Here is a 12,102-nt window from a genome sequence, read left to right on the forward strand (position 1 = left end):
CATCGCCACAGCGTAATCAACCACAAACTATTCTAGCATATGTTTTACACAGTGAATGTCCCTCCAGCATTGGGAAACACCCATACACTCTTGCATTCACACACACACACACACACACACACACACACACACACACGTACACTATGCACAATTTAGTTTATTCAATTCACCTATAGCGCATGTCTTTGGACTGTGGGGGAAACCCACGCAAACACAGGGAGAACATGCAAACTCCACACAGAAAATCCAACTGACCCAGCCGAGACTCAAACCAGTGGGCTTCATGCTGTGAGGCTTCTTGCTGTGAACCACTGAGCCACCATGCTGCCGTTGTGGTTAATTTATTTGATGTACCATAATAGAATATACATTTCTTGTTTTGCTACTTTCATAAAGACACATAACTTTAGTTTTATTGAACTTTTTAAACCTTCATTTACAACCTGACATCTGTCTTCTTTAAAATCAGACAAGGCTTAAATCTATGCACTATTGATTTAAGTGTTGAAGATTGGCATTGATTTAAGTTGAACGTCATTTTAATGTCTGTTCAAAAAGTGAGTTAAAGGGATGTGCATGTTAACATTAAATAATGCACTATGAGTTAACAGCAACAAACAATGAACAATTGTATTAAAGACTATGAGAAATGTACAACAATAAAAGTACTCTCATGTAACTGAATACATGAACTAACCCAAACTACTAAAACAGTAATGTATAGTTTAACCCAAAATTAAAATCACTTTAAAATAAGGTTCTGGGCAGAGCTGTCGCCTCACAGCAAGAAGGTTGCTGGTTCAAGCCTCAGCTAGGTCAGTTGGCATTTCTGTGTGGCGTTTGAATGTTCTTCCTTTGTTCGCGTGGGTTTCCTCTGGGTGCTCCAGTTTCCCCCACAAGTCCAAAGACATGCACTATTAGTGAATTGAATAAGCTAAATTGTCTGTAGTGCATGTGTGTAAATGAGAGTGTATGGGTGTTTCCCAGTGATGGGTTGCAGCTGGAAAGGCACCCGCTAACATTCATTCATTCATTTAGTTGTTGGCTTAGTCCTGTTATTAATCCAGGATCGCCACAGCGGAATGAACCACCAACTTATCCAGCAAGTTTTTACGCAGCGGATGCCCTTCCAGCCGCAACCCATCTCTGGGAAACATCCACACACACACACTCATACACTACGGACAATTTAGCCTACCCAATTCACCTGTACCGCATGTCTTTGGACTGTGGGGGAAACCGGAGCACCCGGAGGAAACCCACGCGAACGCAGGGAGAACATGCAAACTCCACACAGAAATGCCAACTGAGCTGAGGTTCGAACCAGCGACCCAGTGACCTTCTTGCTGTGAGGCAACAGCACTACCTACTGCGCCACTGCTTCGCCTGTGTAAAACATATGCTGGACAATTTGGCAGTTCATTCCACTGTAAAGGGACTAAGCCACAGCGAAAATGAATAAATAAGGTTGTATGCAGATTTATTGCAAGCATGTATTGCGTGCCTGTCTGTTTATTAACTATTGTGAATAATTCACTACACTGAATTAAATTTGTACATTCATTTAGGTACATTTTCATTTGTGCCCTGTCTATTAAATATTTAACTTGTCTTTTCACTTTATTAACATAAATAAAAAATCAAATGCTGCTACAAATAATTGAAACACTTCTACTTTAGACATAACATATAGAAAAAAATAAAGAACTATATAAATCACTTGCACACTTTATGCATAATAAACCTGCTGTGTTGGATATTTGATAGACTAATTATTTGTTTCATTCATTCATTTATTTTATTTCCAGGATAACTTGCAAGGAAACAAAGGCAAAATGAGGCTTTTTGTGTGTGTGAAAGCAATCAACATTATCAACCAAGCCACTATTAATCCTTGCCAGAAGCAGCCAAACATTAGCAGGTTTTGTCTATTTAATAGTAACACACATGAAAGCCTTCAGCAGATACAAATCTAACCACAGGTTTCATCTAAAGTGGAATCAAAATGAGTTGAAAGAAGACACATGGTCGTTTCTACAGATGTTTGAACTCGGTAAACGTCTCGCCTTGGTGTAAGCAAGGTGCGCTTGGTCTGATGAGCAGAAAAAAAATGCATTTGGCACTTGAACTGACAACAAAAGTCCCAGCGAGCTCCTGCCACATGCCAGCTCTCAAATGAAGCCGAAAGTGTTCATTTTCTCCCCTGGAAGCAAATCCAAGCTCCACACAAATCTGCGTTTCCACTCAAATGAATAAGGAAAACAAAACAACAGCATAGCCCACTCCATATGCACCAAGGAAATCCCTGATTACCTCCACTATAACGTTACAATGCAGAAACGGGGAAATGAATGGCTTTTCAAAAGACAGCTGTTCTTTGGAAACAGGATGAATGTAGAGAATGATCAACAAGCAGACGTTATATTGATTTCTCTTTGTTGCTGCTCACTCAGTTTTTTTATGGCTAAACTATGTAAATAAATGTGTATTTTGTAACTTTGTAAACTATAAAATATATTTTAGAAATTGTATATTTAGTTTTATTTAATAAAAAAAGAACTTTCTTTATCTTTCAGGGTAGCTTTTATTTATATTTATATATTTATTTGTAAGTGGTGTAACGGATCACAAATCTCACAGTTCAGATCACACTACGGTTTTTGAGTGAAGAATCAGACCATTTTTTGGATCAGCAAAAAAATAAAAAAAAGGTAGGAGACAAATTTCATTTGCTTTTAATTTATACAAAAATATTACTGCAAAAATTATCGGCTTTAACAAAAAGAACTATGAACCTGTAATTTTAATGAAAACAAAAATCAAGAAACTAAAAAAGTTAAATATTTAATATGAAAATGATCTTTGCTACTGTTGCTGATAATGATAAATGTAGAAATCTAACATCTTGTACAACAGATCATATTTAAGTTTAATTAATGATTCAACAATTCAGACTAAACTTCATGATTCATTATAGGTGGATCATTTTTGAAAACCTATTCAGTGACATCATTTTGATGGTTGTGTGTCGCCACCTATTGGTTAAACAATGTAATTGCTACAATATTCACCAGTGTCAAGATCCATTAAACCAGGGGTCTCAAACTCGCGGCCCGCGGGCCATTTGCGGCCCTCAGTGCAATATTTTGTGGCCCGCGCCGACTGCTGTACTCTGACAGAATCAGCGTTGTCGCGCGCATTCTGATCAGCTGTGTTATCGCGCGCGTACTCAAGAGCGGTGTTATCGCGCGCCTACTGAAGGGCGGGACCGAGGGTGTGTCGCGTCGTGGGGGCACTTTTGATCATTTTGGAAGGGCACTTTCTATGCAAGACTAAAAAGGGCATGTGCTCTGCACAGGTTGAGCCCTATGTGTGCACGTGCCTGCCCTGCATCTTATATATATTGATATTATAGGTAGATACAGACTGGTACAGACTGATGTGACTGGAGTGGGGTGGGGGTGTTTTATTTATACATATATACGCCTTTTTTTAGGTGAGGGAATGGAAGTTTTGAGTGAGTTTCCCCACTTTTTTCCCTAGGACTTCAATAAGTCAAAGTACAGGTCTAGACTTAATGATGATAATCTTCAAGCCATACTGAGGGTCTCAACTGCTTCCGCTCTAAAGCCAAATGTGGTTCAGATTTTTGAGAAGAAGCGCTGTCAAGTCTCTGGCAGCAAGAAGTAGGCAAAAGATGCCATGTTCAGAATAACTGTTCATAATCTTCACTCAATGTTCTATTAATGTTCAGGACACTTCATGTTCAGAAGAAATAATTAAAACTGTTAATAATGACATTTGAGGACTTTTTTTTGTGAAATCCCTTATGCGGCCCAGCCTCACCCACACTTTGCCTCCTGCGGCCCCCAGGTAAATTGAGTTTGAGACCCCTGCATTAAACAGTGATTTTAATCTTTACCATAAACATCAGGGTTTCATTGTTTGTAACTAACTGAAACAGTGTGAAAACAGAATCTTTCTCGATCAAATACAGATTTGAATGCGGCACTTCGAAGGATTAACAAACATATGCAAATCATTACCATTTATCATTCATGTTGCACGGGTTTGAATTGAGATCATGATCTTTTAATGTTTAACTGTGCAGCTTTACACTGAATGCATTAATGCAGGCTAAACAAACAGTGACAGAAAACACCTTTACTGAATAACCTAAGAAAGCATTCAAACATTGATATAAATGTTGGATTAACCTACAAGTTCAAAAAATGTATTAATCCACAGGTCACATGCGTTCTGAACTTTAAGTTGTGATCACTATGGAGACATTTTTTCATCCTTCATATAGCTAAATATATTTTGGGATGAATTTCAGGGTCATGAAGAGTGTAGGGCACGTTCCTTTAAAAGAGTAATTAGTTATAGTTACTAGTTACAAATAGTAACTGAGTTAGTAACTAGTTATTAGGGAAAGTAACCATTGTGTTACATTAAAAAATCTAATGTCAAATGACTTTAAAATAAACAAAACAATGTACACTAATCTACACTATTTTAATGTTGTTGTGGTACAATGTGAGAGACAACCATCAAATTCAACATATCATTATAAATATTAACATAAACATCTTTCCCTTTCACCGTAACAAGAGAAAAGTAGAGCTAAAACCTCCAGTTTGCAAAAGCTGCCTTTGAACTTGTTGTGTGTGCGACTGTGAGTATGCTTGTGTGTGAACAGGCGAACACCTGCACTGCCTCTGGAAAACGATAGAAATTGTTACATGCCTGGTGGTGTTGCTCTGTTGTTCCCTCCTCCCCTTTCTGTTTTTAATTGCTGTCTGCTGTAAATCTAGGTGTTCCGATTGACAAGCTGAGTTTTCACGAGTGGACCAATCAGAAGAGAATGGGGGGGTAATTCAAATGCTCCAGTCACGACTCAGACCCGACTGGGGGGATCATTGTCTCTTGTCACTGTTTTTCTGTGTGACATTTGTGTGCCTGTCCTGTTCTCTGGTTCGCTTTAGTTTGTTTGAGTTGTACATCTATTCAGAACATCCAAGATAAATCTGCTTGAATCTACTAAAGGTGAAGTACGTCACGTGACTTACATTTTACACACACGTAGTTGATTCTCTGTCAATTCATTAGGTCAGAAGCGGGTACTACCCTTTGTAAGTTTTGCTAGCAAGTGCAGTTTAGTGAGGGGCGTGTGATGCCAAAGATGTTTTTTTTTTCTTTTTTCAGATTCCTCTTAAGTTATTTAAAGGTGAAGGGATTAGTTAGCGGGTATTTTCATTTTCCTTGATTTGGCACCGCTTATTTTCCTTTCCTCTATCAGGTTTGTTTCAACAGATTTGTTTGCTTATTTTGGCTTTATTTCACACATTTGTAAATATACTTTGGGTAATTAATATTCTTTTTTTTTCTTTATCTTCATTGTAAATAAAGTAAACCACATTTTGCCACGTCCGTTGTCTGTATCGATCGATAACAACTAACGTCTTAGGGAAATATAAAAAAATATTGGGTTGTCATAATCATGTTTAGCCCTTTTTATCTGCAGAGCCACAAGGAGTGTAATAGAAATGTAGTCTTTTTAAGCCAGTCATCACGTTCACAGACAAACACAATTATCATCACTGGTTGGTCATGTGTCCCACCCCAGCCCTGAACACACACACACACACACACACGAGAGAAAGTGATCAGTACTATGGCTGAGAAAGATGCGCTTGCATTAAAGCCGCTTCAGTGTTCTTAATTATAGTAACGCATATTTTCTTGTCAGTAACAGTAACAGTAATACAAACAAAGGAAACAGTAATTCATTTGATTACTTCTTGCTGAATAAAGTAACGCCGTTAGTAACGCTGCTTATTTATAGCTCCATTATTCCTATCACTGGCCATGAATTGCAAAACGATACATATACAGTAGGTGAGAGTTCAAAGTGACTATAACCGTCTAAAATATCCAAAATAAATTTAAATAATACATAGAAGAATTGTATTTTAAAAGAGTTTATTCTAAAGTATGTTTCTTGCATTAGATGTTTCAGACATTAAATTACAGATTTGCATAATAAAATGCTTTAAAATATAGTTTTAAATACTAATATTTTCCAACATAGAAAAAAATGGTCAAGTAATTATTTGCAGAAAATATATTAGAAGATTTATTTTCTTAATTTTGAAATACATTTTAATATATATTTGAGGGCGGTCGACGCAGTGGGGCAGTAGGTAGTGGTGTCACTTCGCAGCAAGAAGGTCGCTGGTTCGAGCCTTGGCTGGGTCAGTTGGCGTTTTTGTGTGGAGTTTGCATGTTCTCCCCGCGTTTGCATGGGTTTCGTCCACAGTCTAAAGACATGCAGTACAGGTGAAGTGGGGAAGCAAAGTTGTCTGTATATGAGTGTGAAGAGTGTGTATGGATGTTTCCCAGAAATGGGTTGCAGCTGGAAGGGCATCTGCTGTGTAAAACATATGCTGGATAACTTGTGGGCTCATTCCGCTGTTGCGACCCCATATTAATAAAGGGACTAAGCTGAAAAGAAATGAATTAATGAATGTATATATTTAAGAAGAAAAAAAACAGTATGAGCTATAGAGCACTTTCACAAACAACTACTGCCTGTTTCAACATCACCTAAACAAAGCAAAGTAGTCATTATTTTTGAGAAAATCACAGCAAAGAGTTGATTAAAAAGATCAATATGCAGCCAAACAGAATGGACAAATGTATACAAGTGAGTATTGTTGGATTCTTGTCTTCCAGCAATGTAAACACTAGAGCTGAAACAGTTTTTTTTAAACTCCACACTGAAAGAATAAACTGTGAAACTGATTGTGACCTTGCCAAGCTCTTGTGCCCCATTGTAATTAAATAAGTTCCAGTCATTAAACGAGAGCTTGTTTGGTGGCCACAGAATGAATTAGTGTGTTGCTGATCCAATGTCAGGCTGAGTCCAGAAGATCAGCATTTCCAGCAGCAGAAATAAGAACCGCTACAGCTAGACTGATACGTTGGACAACATTGAATTCAAAGTAGCTTAAACATGATTTTGGGCAGAAGTTTGCATAATTTGCCTTTGCCTGCATGTCTCACTTTAAAGTTCACTATAAGAAGTTTCTCAGTTTTAACTTACACAGTGTAATGAACTGTCAACTTTTCCAGCATATGTATTACGCATCAGATACACTTCTAGCTGCAACCTAGTACTGGGAAACACCTATACAAACTTATTCACACAGACTCATACACTACAGCCAATTTAGTATATTCAGTTCACCTATAGCACATGTCTTTGGACTAGGGATGCTCATTTCGGTTAATTTTGCTAACCGACAACCGCCACTCATTAATCGGTTATTAACAGTTAACTGGTCAGATTACTATTAATTTTATATTAAACAAATTGACGTGTCTATTTTGTGTCCGACAAATTAAATATTGCATTTTAAAATACTTATTTATTTTTATATACTAGCATATTAATAACAGAACACAACAACAGAGCATTTTCACGCACATGCAGTGTTTAGCACAGAAGAGCAGAATAAACTAAATAAAATGAATAAAATAAATAGGACTGCCCTAAATTATTTTCACTTAAATAATTAATCTATATTAACAAACGAAAATACTGACTGATTCTTTTTAATAACCGGCATAGGCTGTTTTTTTTTTCCAATCACTTTTTTTTTTTTCCGTCAAATAAAAATAGCTGACTTCCTCAAATTGCCCGCTCCACGGAAAATATGCATTTATTTAATGCCCCGCTGTTATTATTATAATCACAAAACCTTTTTACATTTTTAATAGAAATCATTATTTTAAAGATTATGTCCTGATGTATGGTTTCCTTTCTTTCCATCGCGGCTCAAGTGCGCGCGCTGCGTGATAAAAAGACAACAACAACGCGCGCATATGTTGACTTTTTGTAAACAGTTTTGTTGTTTAAATATGATATTGCATTAATGTGCATACATGCTTTATAAGCTGTAAAATAAAAGGTAAAGCCTATTTGTTGCGTTTATGACGCAGATCCAGGTCAACATCAACGCTTTTTTTTGGCATCAACACGTCTGTTTCAAGCAATATTCTTCTTCCATTTTGCTTCCTTGGCAAATGTGTCTGTAGCCACGGGTTATACGTTATCGTCCCACAAAGTTAAGTATGTCTTTCAGTTAAACAAGTGGCCGACCACAGCTAACGTGCTTTTTTCATTCCAAAAATGCGAGGCGCACCACATTGCCTTTATGTTGACAAGGAAAAAAGAAGAGAAGAAAGCGCACTCCTCTTATGAAACGACAAAATCAGCTGGGTATCGATTGTGCAAAAGTGTTGCTGTCTATGTTGTTACAATTGTAATATTTAATAATATTGTGATATTCAGCATTTGTACATTCATACAGCTCTGGATAACTTAAAACAGCGATTAGACCTTCAGAGCGGCATTAATGCGTCCTGAAGTAAAGCGAAACGGCTATAAACTCCAACAAAATAGAGTGATTACAGAGATATACAGAGTCATACTTTATCTTTAAATAAAGTATAACTATAGAAACTGTGTACATCTTAACTGAAAGCTTCTGCGTGTTTGCTGGGCTCACGCATCACGCACCTGTCAGTCAGTCAACACATAACCCCAAAGGATTAAACAGACAGCGCACAGCACTATATGGTTACAGAAAAGTTTGCGCTGTTATAATCCACTTACCTTTTAATACGTTTTGGTGCGATTATAATCCGCTATTAAAAACAACAACAACAATAACTGAATGTTTTGAAAGGGTAATGTAGCCGTGGCGGGATGCATTTTGTTCCCCGCCATGGAAGAATGAATGTAGCGGAAACCAAGCTCTTTAAAAGTTCTCTGTAGTTGTCTTGACAACACAAACTGCTGCTCTGGGATGAGCCGCGTGCAAAAGATGCCCCTCTTAACGCAAAGGCGCATTCAATCGGCCCCTTATGCAGTCAAATTAAAAATATATAAAATAAGAATTTTAATTGTTTAACTGATAGCATTAATCGGTCACAAACGCACCCTTTCGGTTAACGGTTAATCGATTATTTTGAGCATCTCTACTTTGGACTGTGGGGGAAACTAGAGCATCTAGAGGAAACCCACACAGACATTGGGAGAAATGATTATTTGACTTTAATTTTATTTAGGATAGATTTGATTTTATTTAATAAACCAGTTTGTGCTTTGACACTGAAGCATGTAGCAGAGTGGTTTTGAAGCACAACACCTCAGATGTTATTTGTTATTCTTGTTTATCTAGGAGACAACTGACCAACAAAAAATACATTAAAATTAAGATACAAATGATCCCAAATAAAAATAGTTTCAAAAAGATATTCTTTTAGAAGAAAAATATACGAATTATATTTTTGTTCGTGCCCATCCACTAAACTGTTCGGTGATGATTTGTTTTACCCTGTGAAATCTGAGAATTTAATTAATGCTTGACTGTAATTGTGCCACAAACCTCTGTCATATATTTGCAATTTTTTTAATATGTTATTATTTTAAAGATTATTTCTTAAGCATCAGATTTTCTTTGGTGCTGATGTGCTTTCATTTTCTCCGTCTCACTCGTGGCAAGTTCAGTTGAGGGAGTGCTTAATAAGCAACTCATGGCAGGAAAATATACATTTAGATTTAAAAGAAAATATCGTAATATTAAAAAGAAAACAAAAGTTTGATCCTATCCAGGTCATAACGAATGTCCTTAAATAATGTAGCCTAGTTGTCAGCAGGCATCAGTGTTTATTGAGATTGAAATAAGATTTTAAAAAATTTAAACTAAGATAAGAAATATTGTACAAGAACACTTGTGACTGCTTTGGGAAATAACGCTCGTCGTAGACGTCATGGGATGACTGGTTGTGCAGGAACGTGTAGTCTGGAACATTTGTTACCCACGACAAGTCAAGATTTTATCAAGACAAAATCACATAATCTGACATAGTTAATTTAGTAACTAGCAATAAAAATCGTGTGATCTGACCAGGGCTTAAGAATACAATGTTTTTTGACTGCCTACAAAAAAAAAAAACACTTAAATGATAATTAAAATTCTAGAAATACTTCACAATATTGTTGTTCTCCTGTTTTTGTTAAAAGCATAATAAAACTCTCCTGCCTTTGTAAAACTGGAAAGAATCCAAAATGCAATTTAAAAGCATAAGTTTAAAAACAAACCCCAAACAAAAACTTAAGTTTTCAGATATTTTTTCAGTGTCGTTTGGCTGAAATAAATGCAGTCACGTCATTTTTAGGGTCTATATTATATGCTCGTTATGAAAAAAAATAAGTTTTTTGATTGGCTACAGAACAAACCACGGTTAAATGGTGTTTTAAAATGTTAGGAAAACTCCATAATGTTACTGTTCGCTTTCTGTTTTTGATCAAATCATAATAAAACTCTCCAGCCTTTTGTGAAACTGCTGAAGTGAAAGTCTCAGTGTGTTCAGCATGCGTCAATAGACAATCAGCAGTGCTGTAGGCCATGCAGTTTGAGGCTGCGATCATGTTCATATCCGCTAACTGTGAATTCAAGTTGAAAGGGATAAAAAGTGACTGTTGAAATGAGCTGACATTAAGAAATAAGGCCAGTGGTGTTTTCTGAGCCGCTTTGTTCTCGCAGCATTGAGGGAAAATGTAACTTGGTGATTCATGGCTCTGGAGAGAACAAGCTAACAATGTGGATGACAAAAACAATTAGCAGAACCTCCACTGAGCTCGGGCTCTTTCATTCAAAGACAATAGCTTTATACTTACTAAACATTACAAAAGAGAGGATTAGGCCACATTAATGACCTTTTACTTTAAAAGAAAATAGGTCTCTTATGTTCAAAGACTGCATTTATCTGAAATATTGTGAAATATTAGTACAAAACCAGAAAAAATATATATTTTTAAATTAAATTTAATTAATTTGATTTATTTACACTATGTGATGACACTTGTAATATAGTAAAAGAAATAAGACTTTCCCCAGAAGAAAAAATATAGAAAATACAGTGAAAATGTCCTTGCTTTGCTGTATTACATTGTTTAAGTTGAATAACATTAACTTTTCTAATCATCAAAACTTACTAAAACCTTGGGCCCCATCATACACTTAGTGCAATAAGGTGCCAGACGTGTATGTTGCTGTTTTCAGACCAGTGCAACAGTAATTTTCACGTTTTGCACCACATTGTTTAAATAGCAAATCCATTTGCACCACTTTGTGGACTCTTGGGTGTGCGGGTCAATAAAGGAGGTGTGTTTTAAAAGGAATGGGAGATGAGATTGGTTTAATGCATGTTATGCTCAAAACACACCCATAACTCATTAAGAGAATAAGCACAACACTGTTAGACCATGCGCCAGGTCTAACAGTGTTGTGCTTAAATCTTTTTTTAGTAACAAGTGATCAAATAAATTTCTGTTTCCACCATTACAGTGTTGTGCTTATATTTTTTCTGTCCTTAGAAAAGCAATATATATATACTCAATATATATGAACTCAAATATTGCATTTTTTATATTTAAATATATATTACATATAGTGAAAATAATATTTGTGCAAAATTGTTGCAAACAATTTATATGGGTTGATTTAAACAAACTTAAAATAAAATTGAGTCCGTTTTTTTCAAAATGTCCTATGGTGTGACACAGCAAAAAAATAGAAAAACTATTAAAAATAGAAACTATTAATAATATACAAAAAGCATAAAAGCAAACTATCTTTATCATTCGGCTGATATTTTTATACAGTGCTTTTTATTTTAAATGACATTATTAATACTTTTTTTTTTCTCCTTGACTTGTCAGATTAGTCGTACATTTTCAATAAACAGTGGCGTCACACCAAAGGACAACAAAACACTATAAATTATATATATATTTACATAGAGTGTATGGGTGTTTCCCAGTAATGGGGTTGCAGCTGGAAGGGCATCCGCTGCATAAAACATATGCTGGATAAGTTGGCGGTTTTTTCTGCTTTGACGACCCTAGATTAATAAAGGGACTAAGCCGAAAAGAAAATAAAGGAATGAATGAGCTGTCATTTATTGAACTATGCTTAAGACAGTCACACCATATGACAGGTTTAAAAAATATATTATAACACTTCA

General features: G+C 36.0%; 1 protein-coding gene and 1 long non-coding RNA gene across 28 annotated transcripts in view; one reads left to right on the forward strand and one right to left on the reverse strand.

The window, feature by feature from the left end:
• The window catches only part of LOC147833032 (uncharacterized), a 248,845-nt gene that overhangs the window by 210,581 nt on the left and 26,162 nt on the right, over positions 1 to 12,102 (forward strand). For 12 of the 25 annotated variants that reach the window (XR_015513136.1, XR_015513128.1, XR_015513137.1 and 9 more), the window contains one exon: positions 1,809 to 2,568. The exons of the other annotated variants lie outside the window; for them this stretch is intronic. Coding sequence is in view for 1 of the 12 variants with exons in the window: in XM_087290182.1 (XP_087146308.1) it covers positions 1,809 to 1,839 (31 nt within the window). In the remaining 11 variants the exon portion in view is untranslated. Of the gene's footprint in view, positions 1 to 1,808; positions 2,569 to 12,102 lie in introns of those variants that run through there. 25 annotated transcript variants of the gene reach the window in all.
• Positions 1 to 12,102, reverse strand: part of LOC147833033 (uncharacterized) — a 219,557-nt gene that overhangs the window by 26,750 nt on the left and 180,705 nt on the right. The gene's annotated exons all lie outside the window — the stretch shown is intronic.

The sequence above is a fragment of the Danio rerio genome, chromosome 17, assembly GCF_052040795.2.
Source record: "Danio rerio strain M-AB ecotype USA chromosome 17, GRCz13ab, whole genome shotgun sequence".
Classification (NCBI taxonomy): Eukaryota; Metazoa; Chordata; class Actinopteri; order Cypriniformes; family Danionidae; genus Danio; species Danio rerio.